At 40.5% G+C, this 22,738-nt stretch overlaps 1 protein-coding gene and 2 long non-coding RNA genes across 3 annotated transcripts in view; 2 read left to right on the forward strand and 1 right to left on the reverse strand.

Annotated features, from left to right (window-relative positions):
• LOC100646011 (dynein axonemal heavy chain 2) overlaps positions 1–22,738 on the reverse strand; it is a 40,129-nt gene that overhangs the window by 1,322 nt on the left and 16,069 nt on the right. The window contains exons 20-60 of the mRNA XM_012317133.3: positions 22,468–22,718; positions 21,695–21,915; positions 21,361–21,475; positions 20,747–20,918; positions 19,713–19,888; positions 18,950–19,112; positions 16,249–16,473; positions 15,753–16,041; positions 15,536–15,673; positions 14,860–15,030; positions 14,012–14,303; positions 13,832–13,923; positions 13,416–13,619; positions 13,116–13,321; positions 12,849–13,034; positions 12,401–12,620; positions 12,139–12,305; positions 11,844–12,064; positions 11,621–11,730; positions 11,439–11,554; positions 11,268–11,368; positions 10,749–10,927; positions 10,271–10,570; positions 9,822–10,109; positions 8,987–9,177; positions 8,499–8,674; positions 8,096–8,247; positions 7,240–7,404; positions 6,977–7,143; positions 6,419–6,590; positions 5,573–5,785; positions 4,969–5,184; positions 4,715–4,865; positions 4,086–4,235; positions 3,785–3,917; positions 2,977–3,321; positions 2,552–2,824; positions 1,993–2,337; positions 1,533–1,670; positions 1,194–1,470; positions 189–596 (exon numbers count right to left, since the gene is read on the reverse strand). Of these exons, the coding sequence (XP_012172523.3) occupies positions 189–596; positions 1,194–1,470; positions 1,533–1,670; positions 1,993–2,337; positions 2,552–2,824; positions 2,977–3,321; positions 3,785–3,917; positions 4,086–4,235; positions 4,715–4,865; positions 4,969–5,184; positions 5,573–5,785; positions 6,419–6,590; positions 6,977–7,143; positions 7,240–7,404; positions 8,096–8,247; positions 8,499–8,674; positions 8,987–9,177; positions 9,822–10,109; positions 10,271–10,570; positions 10,749–10,927; positions 11,268–11,368; positions 11,439–11,554; positions 11,621–11,730; positions 11,844–12,064; positions 12,139–12,305; positions 12,401–12,620; positions 12,849–13,034; positions 13,116–13,321; positions 13,416–13,619; positions 13,832–13,923; positions 14,012–14,303; positions 14,860–15,030; positions 15,536–15,673; positions 15,753–16,041; positions 16,249–16,473; positions 18,950–19,112; positions 19,713–19,888; positions 20,747–20,918; positions 21,361–21,475; positions 21,695–21,915; positions 22,468–22,718 (8,275 nt within the window). The remainder of the gene's footprint in view (positions 1–188; positions 597–1,193; positions 1,471–1,532; positions 1,671–1,992; positions 2,338–2,551; positions 2,825–2,976; positions 3,322–3,784; positions 3,918–4,085; positions 4,236–4,714; positions 4,866–4,968; positions 5,185–5,572; positions 5,786–6,418; positions 6,591–6,976; positions 7,144–7,239; positions 7,405–8,095; positions 8,248–8,498; positions 8,675–8,986; positions 9,178–9,821; positions 10,110–10,270; positions 10,571–10,748; positions 10,928–11,267; positions 11,369–11,438; positions 11,555–11,620; positions 11,731–11,843; positions 12,065–12,138; positions 12,306–12,400; positions 12,621–12,848; positions 13,035–13,115; positions 13,322–13,415; positions 13,620–13,831; positions 13,924–14,011; positions 14,304–14,859; positions 15,031–15,535; positions 15,674–15,752; positions 16,042–16,248; positions 16,474–18,949; positions 19,113–19,712; positions 19,889–20,746; positions 20,919–21,360; positions 21,476–21,694; positions 21,916–22,467; positions 22,719–22,738) is intronic.
• LOC125386397 lies at positions 3,206–4,251 on the forward strand. Its single transcript, XR_007226503.1, has 2 exons — positions 3,206–3,336; positions 3,751–4,251. It is a non-coding gene; the product is annotated as an uncharacterized LOC125386397 (long non-coding RNA).
• On the forward strand, positions 9,343–12,842 carry LOC125386399. The gene is made up of 4 exons (XR_007226505.1): positions 9,343–9,647; positions 9,735–9,950; positions 12,385–12,623; positions 12,716–12,842. It is a non-coding gene; the product is annotated as an uncharacterized LOC125386399 (long non-coding RNA).

The following is a 22,738-nucleotide window of genomic DNA, read 5'->3' on the forward strand; positions in this document are numbered from 1 at the left end:
AATTTGAGTTATTGCTCGATCTAGTTTGCAGACCTCCAGTAACAATTAATGGCAGAGCTGCTGTGTTTTATTTTATTTTATTTCTAGTAGTAAAAATCTAGCGAATTTAATAAAAGAAATGTTATGTGAACTGTTTGTTCCTAGAGAGTTTAGACAATTGAAATTTTCTATTGTCAGTTTTTACAAACCTTTTCCTCCTTAGTAGTTTCTTCTTTGGCAACTGCCTGGACCTGAAGTCCCATCAGAGTCTCGAACATATTTCTGGTTTCCATGATTAAACAGGTGATGTCTGCGTTCGGGTGTTGACCGAACGCTTCCGGTTTGTCGATGGTCGGTAGGACCGTGATGAAATCGTGATAGGATGCCAACGAACCATCCCTCGGTATGTAATAGGTTGGTAGCGATGATAAACGATAATAGGGCACAGTCAGGGCCTCCTCGGTGAAATATTGTTGAATGTACGTCATTAGCAAACGACGGTCCCAGTCGTCGGTCACGTGTCCACCGTAACAAACACCTGCTATGAGATACTTCAATGATTCCCATGGTGTCACTGGGTATTCGTCAAGATACACTTGCAAGAGATTTTCCGATACCTATGATTAAATCGAAAAATCAATCGTACAGCTACTATTTTCCACCTTATAATTTTTCTCATATTATATCTTGTTTCTATATATCTTTATAATTGAATTTAAAAAATATTCGAATAAAATTATTTTATTGTTTTGATGTTTAGTTGTAGGAAATAGAATCAGATCGATATTTTGGTCGTTCTTAATTGCAGATCACACGCGTCTCTAGATTGAATTTTCATTTCATTATCATGATCTGGTTAAGAAGTTTTAACGATCAAGTCTATATTTGTATATTATTGAACAAAGTACTTCTGGACTTATGGACTTAAAATCAAAGTGATGTAAGACAAGATTTTGAGAATTTCACAAGTATCAAGTTATTTTATAAAAACTGGCAGTGGACCGATTTACGCTACTATAATTTTTGGCTCTTCATACTGGATTAACTCTTATATAACGGCGATTTAATAAATAAAATTGTCAAGTAATTTCAAAAACAGAAACGTCTGTAACTAAGAAATCGTACAAATGAGAAAAATCAGTTTTTAGTAACATTGTTAATAGAACATTTCAATCTTGTCGATGGTCCAATCGCGAACCAGTCGGTGAAATTACCACGAAGTCGGAGTCGTTGAAGCTGTAGATGACATTCCAGCCCAATTGCTGGAACTTTTTACGCTCGAGGAGAATCGCGTGGAAGAATACCAGGCCGAACAGAAGCTTCTTGTATTTGGACTTTGCTTGGCACAATTCGAACTGGGTCTCGGTTATTAAGCTGTAAAGTCGTTTCATGTTTGCCTTTAAACCTTTCGGTGGTTCCGTGGTCATCTTTATACCCGCCTGCAGGATCGATATAGGGAATTGGGGACTTGGGCTCGAGCTAAGCCACAATCTGCAATCGATTCGAGACCCTTTCATTATCAACTCAGGCGACACTTGCGATCAAACGCGAACCTGAATTGCGGGTGTATTATGGTTTTACTGGCCCCTAAAGTCTCCACAATCTTGTCCAATTTCGGCATCCAGCTTAGCGATAAGTGGCAATTCGCTAGGAACACCCAAGCCCCTTCTTTTGCACCTACTTCTATCATTCTGCAAGTAGATTTTTGTGAAATTTTTTATTATTAAATAATACTATTATTAAATTTAATATTAGGATTGATATTGTTACTAAGTTTAAAGTATAAAACTTGTATCAAAGAAGACAAAGTGGAAATTATATAAGAAATGAGTCTTCTTCTATATATTCATGTTTTATAGAATTCTATTTCTTATAAATGTGAGTTAAATCCCTATTATTCCTGAAATATAGTATCGTTCGATTAATTCGGATTTTTTTTTCAAGTACATTAATCTACAGAATGACACATTCTTTAAAAGTCTAAAATTCTACTTTCTTTTGTATAAAACCGACCTAGTGGCAATGGGCGCCTGTCCCTGACCCAGAGACAGAGTCATAAAGTGGTTAGTCATTTCCTGACTGTCGACTAGTTGCATCAGGGTGCTCGTAGGATCCACACCGGGCGAGAGGACGAATATAAGCGGAGTCTGTGCTACGGAATCATCGAGCACTGCCTTCAGGTCGAGTACCGGTGGCTCGACGAACCTTTGACCAAGATTCAGCACGATGAAGTTCGCGATACAGAAGGAAATTCTGTCAGGACGGCAGCTACGTATTACTAGCATCTTTTGAAACACGTTGCAATTCGTTTCCCACTCTGCTACTAGGGGTGTGTTTTCTGGTTCCGTGTTAACGTACCTAAATATTATTTGATTTTTATTTTGTAAAAATAGTAAATTTTTAAATAATGACTTTTAGACGATTTACCAATCATGTGGTTTCGTATTAATATACCTAAATATTATTCAATTTATAAAATTATTATAACATTTTATGATATTAAATAAAATTATAATATTTCACAAAAATAATAAATCGGACTGTTTGATGTAACAATTTACAGGAAACGTACCAATTATGCCAATCTCGTGGGAACTGTTCAAACGAAGAAACAATTCCATGAAATCCAGCTAGCTTATCGAGTTCTGTGATATTATCCCAAGTTTCATCGGGCAACCAGCCAATCGGCTTATCCGGCTGATTTTCCCTATCCAGAACAATTCCACCACGAAGTAAGAACGCATACTCGTTAGGAATCACCTTATCTTGTGCGTCTAAGATCTTCATACACATGTTAAAGGAAAAGAGTAACTTGTGTTGTTCGAACAGACCTCGACACGTATTCCTGATTCAACGAGAGTTGTTTTTGAGTGGTAATAGCACAACATAAAATCAATATTTTTATACATGAATTTATTTCATCGTTTTGATTTTTACGATCGAACCTATAAACATTGCTCAGATATTTCGTGACATTCTGTATAGGGCTATACGTACTTGTACAATGCGTAAGTATGATATTCGTTTAGATTCTCGATTCTTTCAGGGAGCTTTACACTTTTCGCGCTCTTGTCAATCGACAGCATAAACAAGGTAATATATGCGTCCAAGGCGAATTGGTACATCGGATCAATAAAACTCATGTCGTTCAAGACGAAGAAGAGGATCGCGGCACGATGTGCACAGGACCTGTATTCTTCTCTGGCGAGGTCTATCTCCTTCTCTGTTTGTTCAGAGACTACCAACGATTCCTCGATAGAGGTCGAGGTCGCCTTTGACGATTGCAGCGTGCTCAGTAAATCCAGGTCGTCCAGTAGAGTATCTCCGGCCACGTTCAGTAGACTGTATGAAATCACGGTACACATAAACACCATATGCTTCCTTAACTCTTTGGAAGTTGTGAAATCTTTTTATGTCCTTAGATAGATATATCGTAAAAATTGCTGACAAAGAACAGCTGTCGTATGAAGACCACAAAGACGGTCGTAATATCCTGTTACACTGTTAATTCTGATCATTGTGGTTAGATCTATCCGCAATTCTGTAATTGAAACATATCTTGTTAAAAGCAAGCAAGTGTTTGGTAGTGCTTCTCAATGGTATCATGTGTTCATTCGCAAAGATCGATGCTGCGATATAAAGATATAAATTTAAAAACATTTTTTCAAGTATACCGTGATCTTTGACCCAACTGTTAGTTCCGCAACTTCCACAGGGTTAACTCTCGTGTTACGTGCGCTTTATTTCCATCGTATTATTATCATGTTACAGAGGAAGGGATCAAAAGAAGCAAAGGATATCTTACTGGAGTATTTTGTCCTCGAGTTCTTTGAGAGTTCGTTTATTGGACGAGATCGTGAAGACCAGATTGTCCTTCTGTTCTTCGAGCTGCGGCTTCTCTTTTCTGACCACGATTCCCAAGAGCTGGTCTTCCAGTCCTGCGCACAGGATAATAAGGTTCTAGACTTTGTCTCCTCTGGCTACCTCTTCCTCTACCGCCCTCTCGATCTAGTTCGCCTCCCGTTCATCCTTCTCTCTGTGTCCATCCCTTTCGCTCTCTATTATCTACCCTCTTCTAACTGACGCACGATAAGACAATTAGTTACCCTGTTCCTTAATGGCGAAGTTGCATAACGTCGTTTTAGTGGATATCTCCGGGGCGTAATGGGGGTTCGCGAGTTTCGTCGTGATGAAGAGCCGGAACTTGTCGTGGTAGCTGATCATCTTTTCGTTGAACTTGATCATCATCTGGTTCTCTGCACAATCGGAGAACACGTACTGTAGATGGACGCGATATAGCGTTGGAAGGTAAAGTTTATACATTTCGAGTGCCAAAATATGCAATTGGAGAAGCCTTTAGAGGGATAAGAACTTTCAATTCGGAACTGTCTCTTCCTGTTGCACTCAAAAGTATACCTATTAATTTTTGACGATACAGTAATTTTCATTAATACGGAAGCTGTTATTAATTTATTAAAAAAAAGTAATAGGGAATTAATATCATATATACGGATTTAATAAAAGGTTATAAACAGAATATTTATTTGTAAATTATCATTGTAGAATTTAAATCTTCTCTATAAGACGAAAACGATTCTGAATACAGCCATTATACACAGAGCGCAGCGTTTTTATTGAATTTACGTTTAACTGCACTGACTGTCAATGAGTCTTTGATGCTTCTTCCATTTGAATTGCTATTGAATTCCAATAATTTCATGATACTTTTACATACCTATTTTCATTACTGCTCGTTCAAGGATCGGGTTCAATACCGGATCGATCGTTTCACCGATATTTTCTAGTAGAACTGGTTTACCATATTGGATCGCGTATTCTAATACTCTGACGAAATCTGGTTGGCCGAAATCGATCACTTTTAGAGACTACGGCCGCGAGAAGATCGAAGAGATTTCGCTTAAGAATGTTTGTGTAATTAAGATTCTTTTATAATTTGTTTGTTTCCTGGATTGGATCGCAGATGCTTACGTTCTTGGCCTCCATATTTTTCAGCCATTTCACTGCTTGACATTGTGGATCGATTACTAATGGCCACCTTGTACCTCTGACTACAATGATACCGTTCTCAGTACTAAAATCATCGGATGGTAATCCTTGCATGTTCCAGTCTCTGATGACCGCAGGGTCGGCCAGGAATTGTTTCACATCGAGCTGGGGCGACGTTGGAATTTCTTTTTCTTGCACCTTCGAGTTCGTTTGCGGACACCATTGGAAATTAGAGAACAAAAACATCGATACTTTTTGTTTATTAAATTTTATATCACTGCCGACTACTTTTCAAAAAAGTGCACATCTTTCCAGAAGAATGTTGGACAATCACCCCGCTGTCAGAAATCTCAGAATAAAACTATCTTGCAATCATCCTTCTGGAAGAATGATAGTCATATCTAAATAAAACTTTATATTAAAAGAGCTGGTATGGTTATTTTCACAACTGCACGGCAACATATATGATACACAATATCTAACCATCTTGGATTTAAACGGACGCAGAAGGTTTTCTGCCCTCTTAGACACATTCGCGAATTATGATGATTACTTTCGACTAAAACGATGGAATCACTTAACTCACCTCTTTCATCCAGATGCTTATCAGTTCCTCTCTGTAATTGGATACGAACGGGCCCAAATAGGACACAAAGGCGGTGGATATTAGGCAATCACCTGGCAGCCAGTCAAAGAACTCGGCCAGCGAAGCAACCGTGTTCTCCCATCGAATTCGCTCGCCTGAGAGACCGTCGACTAGCATCGCGGCTCGCTCCAGTTTCAGCTTCAGTAGTTCCGCCTGAAAACATGCGGAACTGAAAGTAGAATCGAGTCAGCATAGTTGAAATTTAGTCGTTGGCTCGTTCGCGAAATAAGACCACCAGATTAGCTGTGGTCGTTCGAGTACACCCTATCGATTCGACTTTCGTTGTGGAATTCAGAACTGAAAGAGCTGCGGAGTTATTTCGTTGGAAAATATATTTAAAATAGGATCGAAGAAGTAAATTGAATTCTTACCGAATTAGAAAGAAATAAAATAGCGCGAATGAAACTTAAAGCAGATATATAATATTACAAAGCTTTCATTTTGTCAGTCAATGTTTAACTACGATATGACTCGTTATCGCAAGATATCGAAAGAAATTTTGAACCGCGAAAGAGCCGCAAACATGTAAGACAAATATCAGTGGAGGGACTTTCTCGGGTTAGGACCAAAAAGTAATTCGAAAATTCGCGCTGAACGCAGCCCGTGCAAATACGCGACGCTGATGATATCTGGTCTTTAAATAGCGAGCAAACGAAACTTTCTGCCAAAGCGTAAATCCGTGCAAATAAAACAATATGGGAGAGGCATAACCGAGGCCACTAGATGTTCATGTAGTTTCAGTTTCGAGATGGGGATTCAAATCGAGACGATTATTCAACTACTCGCCAGCTTAATTAACTCTTCTTTCTCCTTCATCTTCGCGTCGTACATCTCCTGCAGTTTCTTCAGCTTCTCTTGCAATCTCTGCAACTGTTGCATCGCTTCATCTAACGCTTGCTCTTTCTCTTTGAGAGATTTCAACGCAGCCTGCAATTTTTCCCTCTTCGGTGCTACGATTCTGCGATTTCAATGGCGTATTCTTATATAGCCTATCGCAATTTCTTTAATTTCCTTCGAACTGAGAATAGAGGAAGGAACCCTGTGTTTCAGAGCTTCGTCTGTTTCCGCGCTTCTCAACCTCTTTGCAAATGCGTGCTATTTACGAGGACATTAAAACGCGCATATACGGTCGTACCAAGTAATCCAAACCAAACAAAGTATGCTCGATTTTAATAAATTGCTGCTCCACGAAAGATAGAAGATTTTATTTATCGTGAATTTCCCGTATATTCTTCGAAATGTATTCACCTATCATTAGCTACCCTTCACGATACGAGCATTATTGGTTGAGAACCGCTGTTCTATTCCCATTCGAGATATTAATCTTCAAGAAAGATAGATTACCTGTAAAGTTTCCCATATTCTTCCATTGCGATGACCCATATGCAGAGTGACTTGGCTGCCACAGACACCAAACCTACTTTTTCTGGCTCAAATTCCGGGTTTGACGTGTACCTGCTAATTTGTCGAAGTGTCCTGTCGGAGATGTTGTCTTTGTCGAAATCTCGCAGCTAAAAATTAATATGCAGACGCAGAATATTCCATGAAATTTTGTTTGGAATAGAAAGAGTAGGAAGAGGATCGTTGGTCTGTGTGCTTTTCCTTACCGTGTTGAGGAAGTTCACGTCGGCTAGTTGACGCTTCGACTCCGTCCAACTCGGTTCCGAGGTTTTCAGGATCATCACCGCCTCCATTACCATCTCGACTTTCGGCGGCGGACGCGTGAAAGATCTTATCTCTGCGATATCCTTCTTGCTCAGCGCGTCCAGGGCCTGTGTTATGGATAACAATTGATAGGATAGGTACCGATAAATTCGACTATACATATGGATGAATGCGATTTCGAAGGCAAAACTTGTACGTGTTGTGATAAGGGATTCGAATGGGAACAATCGAAATTTTTCTTTTGTACAGCGTGTACAACAGCCGGCGAAATTATTCTTACTGCAGTTTAATTACTACATTTGACTAATATATGTTTGGAAATTCCATCTCTAATCGAATTGAAGTTTCCAATCCTCAACTAGTTGAAATACTGTTATACGGGTCACGATCGATGATCGATCGAACGACGAAGCCAAGAGCTGCGTCGCCGCCATACTTCCTCCAGGATTTTTCTTAACAAAGCAGTCCATGGAACGAATTTATGTAACACGTCCGGTGTTACTGTCGTCTATAAAACGTACCAACGAACTTTGGCGAGAAACTTTTTCGGACGGCGTGCATAAAACGCGAAGTTGAAGGAACCAAGCGGTCGTCGCGAGCAGGGAAAAGTCGGACGCGACGGCTGCAAATAATAAGGACGTATATCGGGGTTCGCCATCGAATTCACCATTTTACCGAATATTCGAGGCGTAACACCGTTCGATTCACGGCGAAGTAGCGCGCTGCTTAATCACCAGTAGCAAACGAACCGGAACGATATTACCGAGACGATAGAAGAATTAATGTTGGGGAAGGTACCTTCATGGCCTCGTTCAGAGCTGGTTCAACAGTTGCGAGATCAGCTCGAGCGATTTCTTCGAGTTTCTTGCACTCCTTTTGTTCTTCACCGATCCGCTGCGAACGCGCGGCCACTGTCTTCTGTGTCTCGTCTGCGTCGCGACGCTGATTCACTATTAAATCACGTGATAATTGGAACAGAGACGGTTTCTCAGCTTTAAGTATATTCTGGGTATTTTAAATATTTTAAGTGATAGAATTTTTATTATTAAATTAGAATATATATAGTGTTAAGGTTTTACGTTTCTGAAAGGAAGATTAGCACAAGTGAATTATTACGTGGGTCAAGATCGCGTGAATTTTCCTTGGGTCGATCTAATTGCACTTAATGACGATACATCAGCGTTAAGAGGATGACACGTACCGATCGTTACCAGAAACTCTTCGCATTCCCTGGTAGATTTATGAACCTGCTCCTGTGTGACTTCCAGTTCCGTAGCCATTTCGTTCACTTTAACGCGGGTGTCGTCGATCTTCGAGAGACCGTTGCGAAGTTTGTTCGCCTGGATCGCCAAGTCCTCTCTCTTCTCCGCCAGCATTCTGAAACCGAGAGTCACCCAACTGACATGACGTGTCGTTTACCTTGCTGCCTCTCGTTTTCAAGTTATTTTCCATTTTTATACAAGTTTTATTAAATCACGCGTATCTTCAAAAAAATACCTTTAAATAATTGCGACGAGAAGAAGAATATTTCAAATAATATCTACGAATGTTTACTATGCAGAAAATTACAGAACTTCACTAATATTATTACAAAGATTTTTGTGGTTTCACTTTGCAAGGAGATTCGTGAATTTTTCAACGAAAACCCTTGTTAAAGAGATTTTGTTGGCTAGCGTGGCAGAGACTCACGTTTTATATCCAGCAACTAGTTCGAGGAAATTCACTGGTGTCACGTAATTGTAGCGCTTCATCTCAGCAGCCATTCTGCTGGAAAACTCTGACACGGTCTTATGGATCAGAGAGAAGATAGCCGCGATTCCATCCCGCATTCGCTCTTGAAGCGGTGGCAAAGGAATCGCTGTCGCCGATTGTCGAGGTTCCTGTAGAACATTTTGGTTCTGCGATGTAAGCTCTAACATTGATCGTACAATTCATCAAATTTCCATTTAACCTCATAACTATGCTTATATGTTTAATATGTCTAGAAAACCACACGATACCAAGGAACAACATCCAAATAAAGGAAAAAGAGCGAGGACGGAAAGATAGAATTTTTAAAACGAAATAGTTCCATTTAATCTTTAAATAATCTGTTTTCAAATAAATATACAAATAATTTGACAAATATTTAACTTGAAAGAGACTTGAAAACTACCAAGCAAGCAAATTAGAAGTAGAAGATAAGAACAAAGAGTAAGAGAAATCTGGGATTCCTGTCGCCGGTGTTCCATGCTCGAACACTCGAAGGAGGATACATGATCGGGGCAAATTCAAAAATATTAAGCGCCTGATTGCCGGAAACGTTCTCGACGATTGCATTTCGGAAGGAAGTTCGCCAGACGGGACGAGGGTGAGTTGTCGAGAGGAAAATAATCGGATTCCACGAAATAGAGAGGACGTAAATGTGGTTCAGCCTTCCTTCTCTCTTTCTCTTTAGAGGCGGTGTCTCGATTCCGGAGAAATCGGAATCGAATGGAATCGATCGGCCGGAAAGGGGCGGTAGAAGGCACAGTCGAAGACCAACCGCTTTATTTTCACCGGTGATAGTGAGCGTCAGATTGAGATTCATGAGGAACTTGTTGCCAACTTCGAGGAGGGCTTCCCTCGGCCATTCCAGGAACCAATCGATGGTCGTGCAGTTGATCAAGCTCGGGTACTGGCGTAATCTGTTTCTGAACGCGTCTCCGATCGGGCTCATGCATACCACCAAGTGCATATTGGCACGCGCCCGCTCGATCAACAACGAATAGATCGCTTCTGTCGTTGGTACTCGTCCAGCACGTATTACTTCCTTTGTCAGCTTCTTTTTAATCTGTCGCACAGAAGGACAGGAAGAATTTATGCATGTACAAGTCTTTCGATTCGTTTTAGATCCATAATCAAGAATTTCATTATGGAAAATAGATATTACAAATGGGATTCGATAGAAAAGAACAGGAAGTGGATGAAATTTGGTATCGGCAGGAAACATACTTCTTCTATCTCATCGCTCTTGTAGAGATTGGCTACTTCTCCCGTACTCAGTATACTGTTTATTACTTCTAGAAATTGCTCCTCGGTCACTTGCGTGTCGTTGAAGAGGAATGTCGTAGGTTTTTCCTCCACGCCTGTTTTTGAGTATAGGACCTTCAGGTCTTCGCGGAATTCGGGTAGTTTGTAGTTTTTTGTAACGTAGATCTGGAAGGTGGTCAGTTCGCATATGTAGCTCGCGATTCGGGATAAAGATTGTCTTCCGCTTCCGCCGATCCCTATTAGCAGCATGTTACCACGGGGCTGTCGAAAGATATTTCATATCATTTTCTATCGTGATAATTTCATTGTTATCCTTTATTTTTGAAAATAATCATTCGCATCACGAATTTAATCAAATCGATTTCCACGCGACCTAATGCATTTTTCTAATTAGCTTAACTAGTTTTATTATTCTAGATTTATAAGAATCATTACTGACTTGAGAGATCACGCGAACTATACGGCAGATGTGTTCAATCGCGTCATGGAAAAGAACTAAATTCATGCGAACCACGCCACTGGAAGCGTTATATTCGTCCATTTGATTCTCTATATAAGTCCTCACGGCAGTAAGGTTCGTAAGGTCCTCGTATATGTCCCAAACGTTCATGAAACTACCTGCGAGTGTCGTGGATTAAGTCTGGATTAGATTCGCGTTACATTCGAATAAACTGATTCAGGTTTAACCCAAGTTAGACCTGGATTACACGGAGCGAGGGTTAAACAGTGGTCAGATTAAGTTCAACTTAGGAATACTTCGGTATCTTTCTTCAGAATCCATTAAGGATCACACCGTACTAACACAACATTTCATTTGCAACTTTTTTTTACAATCAATTTATATTCAAATTCTATTTTTTTAACATTGTGTCTGTGAAAGGAAATTCCACGGATTCGTTTAATACCTCTTTCGTTAAATAAACTATCGTTTGGCCCTTGATGGGTCAATTCAACTTACCAAATAAGGGACATCGTTTTTCGGGGCAGATATTCTGGAAAGTCAATTCAAAGTGTTTCCCAAGTTGTTCGCCAATTTGATCTACGAACCATTCTCTGTCTCTGAAGAAGAAAAAGATTCGTTTCTGAATTCTGAGAAAGTGTTTGGGAAGATTTTTTGAGATTCGCTTACTTTTCGTCGATCAATCGATCGGAGAAGACTCTGAACGTCTCGTGCACCCATAGACGAAGGAAAGTTTGCCTGGAAAATTGGTAATCTTTATGACTTCGTAGCAGACCTTGGAAAACCTGTTTGGCAAAAATATCGAAGATTGAGTCACCGAGAAAATACAGGTCCCAAAGTAACGTTCCTACCTTCGATATGTCCCTTAGATTGAACAGATAGTGTATCTTTGCTGGCGTGGGCAACATCTTGCTGATCACTTTGTTATACAAGCCGATGGTGGAAAGTGTTATTTCGTTGGCTGATTAAGAGGAACACTCTTTGTTTAATTTCTTACTTACGATAGTTTTAAATTAAAAATGGAACATCTTTTTCAATAAAGACCCCATAAGACGAAATGATACGTCTACTAACATATTCCCTTTACTTCCGCATGGAATTCACCAAAATGTTGATTCAACATCGACCCATATATTCTGATGATTTGCTTCTCGACCGGGAACGTCATATTAATTACATTAAACTTTGTCAGCAAGCGATTCGTAATAACGTTTCGACCTCCTCCGGGGGGACCCATGGCCGCCATTAATTGTAATTTCTGTATAAATTTCTGTGTTTGTTTCTCTCGATCGTACCTTGACACATTCATCAAACAATATTATGTAATAAAATATTATGAGCTCAATTGTTAAAATTAACGAGATTGTACCAGAAACCGTATCCTATCCACTGCCGAATTAATTCCAATGGCGGCTGCGAGCCGTATATCTCTTTCATAGGCATGTTAAAGTCGTCCATAAAGGCGATCAGAGTTTTACCGCCTGCAGGAATGTACACACGTATGGTGCGTTTCTCGAGTCTGCTCTCAATTGTGTCCTAAAACATGCGAAACTTCGCCAACTTGTCCCGATGCAAATACATCGTTTGCATTCCTTAACGAGCAAATCTTTCGTAGGAAATCGCGGGTTCACCTGTACGTTCTTCGAAGTCGTCTGGGCGGACATGTTCAGAGTCAGCACGCTATATTTCTCCTCGTTTAGGAAGTTTAATACCGACTGGAGTATTGACGTCTTTCCCGTGCCTACGGGACCTACTATAAGAACTGGGAATTGGTTCTTTAGCAGCGAGTTCACGATGAACTCGTATCGAACTGTGTCTACGGTCGGCACTACTATCTTGTAGAACGGCATCCTGGTATGTCGAATTATTCATAGTTATTTTATTCGTTTTACTTTATAATATCTTTATTTCAAAAAATATACGGTGATTTTAATTTCCTTTTTCAGAGAAATAAAATTCTTTTGGTATACGATAGTGTAATACAGGAGCACAAATAGAAACATACACTTTCGTTGGAAAATCTTAGAAGAACCAATAAAGTCTTGGAAAGATAATAAAATGTAAATTGTTTAAAATTACCTTGGCTGAATTTTCCATACCGGAGGCAATCTTTCTTCCCAGGAAACGAACGATCGTAGTCGAGAGTCTACAAAGTATTCGTATACAGTGTCTCGCAGTGGGAACGTGCCTTCGATCTCTCGTATGAAATTGTCCACTTTAAATCTACCTTCTTCGTTAACCGACGCACAAATAGACCATATCAAACTAACACAAAATCAAGTCTCTGTAAAATTAGATCTAAAAATTGCGTCTTTTGGATGTGAGATCTTTTTTAAAAAATTATACCAGAAGAAGAACCACATTCTGCAAATATTGGCGAACATGTCTACGTCTCCCGTGAACTCAACCCCATTTTCAGCAGTGGCAAGCACTTCTAGAAGCTTGCATAATGATTGAACGGCGTTTAGTTCGGGAACTGGGACAAGATCCTCGCATTTTCGTCGTTTAAATTCTAAAGTATCGTTCACGTGGGCACTGAACAATTTTTTCATCTGCAGTATATATTTCACTTTAGTTGTCGTATCAATTTCACATCTCTAATTTGACTTTTTCTATCAAAGTTTGTAATAAGACTAGGCGACTTACTTCTTCTACGAATTCTGCCTGTCGTTGAAACTTCTGAAGCCAGCTGTGCATGTAAGGTGTCCAACCAAGGTCTTTGTAATCGTTATATACCATTCCAGCCCGCGAAACCGTCGCTGGAGAGGCGACAGCGAGGTCTTGGACCTCGAATAATAGCAATACTTGATTCGGCAAAGTGATTCGATCGTTATTTATGAGAGTTAAAACCTATAGACACGTTTATTTCATAATAAACTATACAATTTAGTAATCAATAATTGTTAATTTATTACTTGTAAGTTTTAAAAAACCAGAATTATAAACTTCTAGATGCCTCCCTTTAAATATAAATTTTCTTTTATTTAAAAGTTATTAACTAAGAGAAATTCCCTAAATAATATTTGGATTTTTCGAGAAAGTAGAACTTTCAGGAAGCGTACCTTGTTATCGTCCATTACGCTGTTCATGTTCTCGATCCAGTCAGCGTCCACTGGACCGTCAAAGAGGATCCATTTTGTGTCAGGGCTATCGTCTGTCAAAAGTAACGAGACTCTGTCGACTTTGTCCAATTTGCCGCGACCAAACCGTGGTAGCCAAAAAATATAAAGAATTCTGTGTACCGGAACAGGTTTTTCGCATGATCGACGATATAACGCCATCGTGCCATTCGCCAGTGGTGAGATTGTATTCGCCGTAAAGTTCAGCGAGGCTCAACGCCTTTGGATTAATGGGATAGACATGAACGGCGGTGTATCCTGGTTTCTTGTCGTTCTTCATGCTCGTCATCGCGTGCTGTAACACCTTCCATGTAACCGTCTTCGCTGTGTTCGACTCGCCCACTATCATCGTCGAGTGCCTCGAATTCATCGTCTCGTATAGCTCGATAACTTTCGTCAGTATCAGGGGAATAGGCTGTAAACAATGTTAGCTGTGCAAACTGGCGCGCGTGCACTTCCAGAAGTTCACGCAGCCTCCTAGATTGCGACGTTAATGGCGTCTGAAGACGATCGATTGAAATTCGGGACCGAATTGAGATTCCAGTTGATTTTCGCCCGCTTTGATAGTCCAATTAAGGGTAATCGGATCTTTAGCGTGAAATATATTTTTAAGATTAAATTGAGGAGGAATAGATGCATATATACAGGCGCGTTGATCGTGTTCTTTATTGTAGCTGCTATAGAATTTTACGACGCAATAAAATTCGTTTTTAAAAGTTAACGTGCAATGAAAAAATCGATATCTGTAAGGATGCATGGAGCAGTTTTGTAATTTATAGAGTACATTATTCTCAGCTCGAATCTTTGGATTCTGATTGTCAGCGTGCAATATGCAAGTACTAAAGATTACCATTTTGACGAACATGGTAATATTTCCTCGATCGAAGGTTCTTTTATTAAAAAATAAACGCCTTTAAAGATCAGCACGTCGTTCTGCGTTCGACGTAAGGGGCGGAGGCGTTCGAGATTACCTGGAGCTTCAGTTTGATGGCCTCCCTGGTTATGTAACCGATAATTTCGCTGTAATCCACTGTTGGTATCTCCGCATCGGGGAAGAGATCGCTGGTGATACCGAGGAACAACGGCAAGTCGTCCGAGGTGAGTTTAGCGATGTTCATATCCTTCATGGCAAGAATGATCACCTGCGCGCGATTCACCATATATTTTCATCGTTCCCTCGTTTTACCGATCACGTAACGTCTAATGCCGGATCGAACGATCGCGCCACGTTTATCGCGGTAAAGCGACCGGATAAACGTAGTCGCGTAAGTCTCGAATCTATCTCGAACACGGTGTGTGGCGACAGAGTAAAAACTGTTTTAGAGAGAGGAGTGTAAACAAAGTGGTAATCGAGAGAAAAATGGCAAAGTAAAGGTATAAAGGGCGGGGATTGACTGTAGCGTAAAATGATGAAAGGCTGAAGCGATGGAAAATTGGATTTTTCTGTCCTTATGTGGTTTTGCTGTTGTAAAGAAAAGAACGAAAAAAGGGAATGGTTAAGCTATCGTTACAGTGGTTTCGTGTCCTGACGAACTCTAACGAATGAAGCATCTGAAGATTGAGATACATATACCAATAAGAATTTGAATTGTTATTGAATTATATATGCAAATTATTCATCAGAACACGTATTCTCTGTAATCTTACTTCCTCGTCTGGCAGATTCGGATAAAGCCTCTTCTTTTTTCCTGCATATCTCGTTAAAGTCACTATTCCCCTCAAACCAAAGTCGTAATGAAATTGTTTGCTTAATTGTTGCTGAGCCAGCGTGTATAACGTGAAAACCTACAAAGAAGAAAGTAAGAAGAGGAAAATAGATTCGAATCTCATAAAAGGATATATTTCACAGAAGGATTGTACGAACCTTCTTGGCGAGAATTCGCGTCTGTTCGAAACCCTCGCAGAACAAATTGATCTCGGCGATCATGCCGCTGTCAGGCACCATCATTGAAATTGGCCTGAACATGGATTTCAGATTATCAGGCAGTTCAGTGCGACCTGCGTAACCTGGATTCATCGTGATAAAGACGCCGCAGGTGTGCACCAGCGATATTTCATAGCCCTCGAACACGAACCTGGTGAGTTTCTGCGAGAGCGCAGAGAGAATCGATAGTATCTGTTGTGCAACCACCGATAACACCTCGATGTTTATGCTATTGCGGAGAAAACGAATTCAATTGTAGTGACCATCAAGTGTCATTGCACAAAGGCCAAACAACATCGAAACCAGCGAAATGTAGTTTTGACAAAGTCAATGTTTCGAAAACACAACTATTTTCAAGATGACATAGTTTTGCGTGGATATAACGAGAGAGCATAGGAAACCAATATAAAGAAACTGGATGATCTTCCTCGTTTACCGATTAAATTCATCGAAGCAACCCCATGCGCCGGTCTGAGCCAGTCCAGAGAATAATCTGCCCATGCTTTTGTAATCTAGCCCTTCGGAGCAGTTCTGCACGATCACATTGAATCCCAGTGCTTTTCCTAGATCCTTCACGGTCTCGGTTTTCCCTGTACCAGCCGGTCCCTTGGGGCTGCCACCACGATACAAGTGTAGAGCTGTGGTGAGAGTTATGTAACACCTACCATCGAAATAGAATTATTCTCAAAGGGCCGCTATTAATTTATTATGACAGTTATTAGATCGAGTCGATAATTCGAATCGTATCATGTTTCATATTATAACCATATTAAGCATGGTGCATACAACATTAAACTTGCTTTAACATTAAACAGAGTATAATCTATATATCTTAGTAGCCTCTTCGTTTTTACAGTTTTACGATCTTGAGTGAAATAAAATAGTTGAAGAATTTATAATAAATTATTCGGCAAGACGAGCCAAAAATTTGTATTTTCAGACATTATAGCATCTCCGATCTCTCGTTGAACGTTTCCACAAATTCGAACACGCAGCGATTCATCGTTTAATCCGTTTCTAGAGTAAGGGGCGAGTCGACGACGGCTGTAAGGGTGGGACGCGACGTACTACTACGAGGAATCGTGCTTCTCGGAGGGCGCGTTGCGTTCTTCTTTCCGCAAGACAAATTCTCGGAACCGGAGAACAAATGTATCGGGACGGCCGGCCCTGTCCATAAATTAGAGCCGAGCGGCTCGAACCCTTTTATCGCGATTAAATCGATACCGCGTTAAGTATCCTCTCTGAGCTGGCGTTGCTGTCCTCCAAACCCCTCGATCCGTTTCCTTTGATGTCCCTTGTCGCGCAAACTGCTCTTCCCTCTCGATAACAACCACCATGAGAGATTGTATCGCATCCTGTCCTAACTGACGTATATTACGCGGTTCTGTACACAAGCTGAGCTTATGTCCGCATTGCTAGACCAAGGAAATTGCGTTTGGAGATCCGTAGGATTTTGTCGTGGCGAATTTTCTTTACTTTTCGTCTGGTAACGATAGACTCCAGATATAATTGATATACTACGTGTAAAATCGTTAAGATCAAGTGTTGCTTAGTCAAACATTTCAACTTAATTCAACGTACATCCTCTAGCACAAACTTTTAAAAATTCTACGATTTTTACTTTTTACTTACTTGTCATCTCTAGTTTTTAGCAATCGTTTTAACAGTTATTTCTCACAGTCGTGGATGGTTCTTCGAGCTAGTTAGTTTTATTAATCGGTGCACTTCGTGCAAATGCCAAACAACCTCGAACGATCACAGCATTCGATCAACTACGAGAAATAAACAATGAGAATAAACGATAGCAACATATTAATATCATCGATGTCGAAGACGGCGGAAAGGACACGAATTTGTTAAAAAGTCAATGATCGTTTTGATGTTTGTCGAGAGGGTAAGGAGGCTGGTTTAAGTTGGGAAACGTTCTCGAAAGGGTATAATCAACATTAATCAACGATGGTTCTTGGACTCAAGACGACGAGTATGATCCTCGAAAGTTCGCGAAACTTCATGGACATTCGCGAAGAAACGTTCAAGCGACAAATTTTCACCGGAGGAACATCAGCGGAGATGTAATTAACGTTAATCAACGAGATTCTCGCAACCCCGTAGAAGAGAAGAGACGAGCTCTTTGGATTTTGGTGTAAGTTCATTAATCATGAGAGAAAACTCGGATGTCAGTGTTCGATCAGGCAACGACACATGCGAAACAGTCACTAAAAACGAATTACCTTCAACGAGTCAAAGACGCTTGTCTCCATAGTTTCGTTAATTTTCCTCCTAATAGACGATGATAGTAACGAAATTTTATTGTACGAGGCTTTCAGATTGTTTAAATATCTTCACTTAGCTATCCTTATTTTAAGTATTGTAGAATCAGTGGAACAGGACGAAGCGAATGAAACTACTTTGCATATTCCACATACTGGTGGGGTGAATTTTTAGAGAATTTCTTTGGACAAAGAAATTACTACATCCACGAGATTGCCAATCTGAGTAGTTAGCAACTCTTCTCCATTTAATAGTTTGAGACAGGAATCAATGGCGACTTCAGGTGAACCAAACCTCATATTGCGCGTAGCTGAAGTTTCAAGCAATTTAGTCCCGAATTACAGTCGGTGTCATGTATGCTTTGTTTCATTACGTCTAACGAAGTTAATATTTCGAGGACGAGGGTAATAGATTGCGCGTAATTGTAAACTCGCACGCCATCGGTAATCGTTGCGACTTCTGACCTAATTATAATATCTCATATCACAGCACCGACTCGTATGTAATCGCTTTCACGCGTGACCCTGTTTCCTGTTGTCAATCATAATGACAAGTAGCTTATAAGTTTCCGCCTCGAGAAAAGGGTTGTCCTTAGGAGCGGTATTTGAACTGATGCGCATTACCCTGACGTTTTGTGTTAAATTTGGGTCGAATTTTGATATATCGATAATATGCATATCTTGTTTTCGTAGAAAGTTAAAATAAATAAATTCTGTTGCAGGTACTAGGTTTAAGGCTATTATAATATGATTTAGATTTCCAGCATAATAACACCGATTTGTTCTTTCCCAAAAGATTCGTTTCTTTATCCAATGCTATTCTTTTTTTTTTTTTTTTTACCATAAACTACAGGAAATTGAATATACCTATCGGTGAGCGGCGTTATCACCAAACGTCCCGTGTTTCCAAGATACTCGTATCCGTAGACAAAATACGTGTTCGTCTGCCAGACGATGCAATCGTCGATATCTTTGTCCCAGTAGAATCTCAGTTGTGATAGCCATTCGAAGGCGGACACGTCTCTGCAGTCTGTAAACGAGGTCGAAAATCGGCTTTGCAACGAAAACGTATTTTCGACAATCCTGTTCGAATTGCGTCGTGCGTGATGAAACATTGAAATCAGTCGACCCCTCGTATATTAGTTTAATTCACGAAATCGCATTAATTGGCGACGCGTCCCCGGACAAATCGTTGACGCGCGAATTTACGGAATACATTGGACAAACGTTGCACCTGTTCACTTAGCAATATTTGCCGATGGCGCGGGCTAAATTGTTTCCAGGGATGCAAGGATAATACACGCTCCAATCTATCTGGCTATTCATCTATTTTCGACTCGATACAGCCCAATGAATTTACGAGATTCTGGGGGACAGACGACCATCCGTTGAAAACCGTATTGTCGTTCTAACGTTATAACGCGAATATGACATCGTGAACAAGTCTTAAGCTATACGGCAAAAGGGAACATTTGTTAAAATATTATTCCGATACTGTTTGATATAGCTGTTTGTGATATACTGTTTTTAAGAAGATTTTGACCAAGGACAAGAAGAAAACAAAAAAGATACAAAAAAGATTTGGTTAGATTGGAAGCTGACTGGATTAGGAATTGGATAGATCACTTACTAGCTCGGTACATTTTCTCGATAACGTCTCTCGCGTGGATCTCAATCACCGCAATCGCCTTGAACTTTAATCGTTGAAGATGGGTTAGTTCGCCTCTGATCGCTTCCGTATACTTGCTTAATGCCTGGTTCTGTCGTTTTCGTAGCTTTTTCAGCGGCCTTCTCGAGTCCACCAGCCTTAAAATACGTTTATTACCCGTTATTAGTAAATTCAAGCGAAACCCTTTTTCTCTTATCGTTACAACATTCTTCTAATCTATCTAACGTTAGTTCTACGCAATCCACAAAATCGTTCATAAAAAAATTCAAAGACTATCCAAAAAGGAAAAGAGTCATTAATTATCCTCGTCAGACAGTATCACCTCTCCGCATCTACATTTAACTTTCTACTAGTAAAGCGTCGTAGCTGAAGGAAATTTTTCCCCCTCGCAAGCGGCATAATCAGCCTCTTTGTCCGACACCTTTGTATCCCTTTATTTCTTTCAACGAGAGTAACATCCCCGTGGCCAACGAGAAGGTTCTGGGTGCACCCAGACCCGGATAGCTGTTCTACCCGCGGACGAACGTTGGAACAGGGTCCCGGGATGTAGGGATTTCCTTCTCCACCGTTGGGTGTGGGTTAAATTATTCGCAGTACGGCTAGTATATGCAAACGAGGGAGGAAGGGTGTTTAGCTAGGTCGGTGTGACTGTGGATCGTAACACGGGAGCCGGAATATGCAAAATTCCCCTTATTAGAGTTACCGTGTCCCTTTATTCGCGAATCCAACCCCCGTATCTTTCACTTTCCCTCTGCCCGCGTCTTCGTTCTCCGTTCCTCCCTCGTTCAGTCTGTCTCCAACAAAGCAGAGGCAGCCTTTAAGCCGTTAGATTCGGTTTTCCTTCTGTTCTATCCCTTTATCTTTATCACCCCTTTTCCTCTCTTTTCAACCATACCCATCGCCCCCTCAATTTCAGGTCCATCGTTCTGGTTACAGACTGCTGTAACCAACGTCGTCGCTAAATTTTCATCCAGAGCAGCATGTGTGAGGCTCACTTGCAGTGTTGAAGGGTACGGGTGCAGTCGGTCGTCCACTGGATCTGAGTGGACGTAATTCCAGGCTGGCTTGGCCACTCTTTCACCCACCTGTCGCGTTTCGTGGACATTTTTCGCAGCGCGCTACGACACTGCTTCAGCACCTCGCGCAGACTGGTCCTCATCGCGGTCTCTGCGAAATCGCCATTTTTATTTTTTCTTTCATTTCCATGCCCCTTTTTTCCCGTCGTTCCACTGCACGATCTACCCCTACCGCTGTCGTTCCTGCGCTATGCCCTTCCATCCCGTACAAATTGCGTGCCTTTCATGAAAAATTGTTGCCAAATGGCCCCTTGAAAACGCCGGATAAAAGCGGCCCGAACGATACCAGGCTGACCTTTTTTTTTCATCGCCGGATGCACTCGTACAGTGTCAAATTTGATTTTCGAATGAGATGGATGATAGATGTTTGGGTCTTTTTACTTCCATACAGTTTGATTGTACGTAAAGTTGCTGCGTCATAGTTCCCATCGTTAAGATATTAATGGTGATAATTTTGAAACAGAGCTTTAGTTTATCAGTATTTTTTCAAAATGATTTTTATCGAAACAATTATCATAAGAGAAACATCTTACCAACATCGCAGAGCCATTTCTCGACCTGGCCCTCCAGAACAACGGGCACGTTAAAATCGATACATTCTCCTTCGTTAGAGTTCATCGCAGTCGCCAAATTCTTTCCAATTATGGACTACAAAGTCACACAAAATATCATTAGGTATATTATAATATACAATATAATGAAATAAATCTACTAGAATGAACGAGAAACGTTATGAATTTTTCAAACAGTCCAATACTTACAACGAAGACATCCTTAATGAGAAACACGTGTAATTCGACAGATAAATACCCATATCTTTTTTTTTTTTAACAATGAATATAAATTCAACTAACAAGTTAAATTTACCTTAGTTGTGGTCAGAAATTTAATATTCTCGAAGAGCTTCTTAATATGTTGTTGTATCAGTTCGGGCCTCCTCGCATTCGCCAGGATCTCCAGTAGATCGTCGTTAGAAATGAAGTAAAACCTTGGAAACACGTGTCGTTTGGTTTCCAAGTACTGTTCGAGAGCACGTTGCATCGATTCGAGCTTGTCATTGAGTTTATTCAGAAGTTCCAGCAGACCAGCTACGAAGACAAGAGAGAAATTAGGTGAGCCGAGTCGGAGGAAAAATGCAAATGCTTCCGGTGGACCAGATTTATATTATTTTATAGCGCGGTCTTCGTGTCGGTACGTGGCTTTGCCCTCCCTTTTTTTCTTTTCACGTTCCAACAGACGACGACGACGACGACGACGTGTCGTACATTTTTCATTCTTCTTTTTCTTTCCTAGCGCTTGTTCGATTCGCCTGAATATTCCGAACAGCTTGTTCGAATTACAATGCATTACGCGTCTTATGTTTGGACGATTTTATTGGATACGCCTACTTTGTTTTTCTTTCGCTTATGTTCTTTCTTACAGCCGCTTAAGAAAGTTTTCTTTAATTTTGTTCCATGATTTTCGTGAGTTAATTTTTTAATCCTCCCTATTCCTTTCAGAAATACATTAAAATACGTAAATATAAATAATTTACAACAAAGTACGTTTTTAATTCTGTCGTTAAGTCGGATACGCAAAATTCGATAGATGTATGTAGACTTTCGTCATTCACCGTATGCTAGTTTTCTCACAATACATACGTGGATTATGAGTGGCTTCTAATGCCAAACCGTAGGATGCCATCCGCGAAGTAATTGCGATCCACTGTCTTGTCAGTTTGTCGTATTCGCTGGTTTCCTTAGGGAGCTGTTTTCGGATGTCTTCCGTGGTGAATATGTTGTCCATGTACATGTAGCCGCGCTGAATTAACAGGGTCGTTTCGAGAACCTCCCCGATGGTCGAAAGGGTTCTCTCCCAGTAATCAACTTCCTCGGCAAACGGTTCAACGAACCTGTAACACTTACACATAGT

Source organism: Bombus terrestris, chromosome 15, assembly GCF_910591885.1.
Source record: "Bombus terrestris chromosome 15, iyBomTerr1.2, whole genome shotgun sequence".
In the NCBI taxonomy this organism is placed as follows: Eukaryota; Metazoa; Arthropoda; class Insecta; order Hymenoptera; family Apidae; genus Bombus; species Bombus terrestris.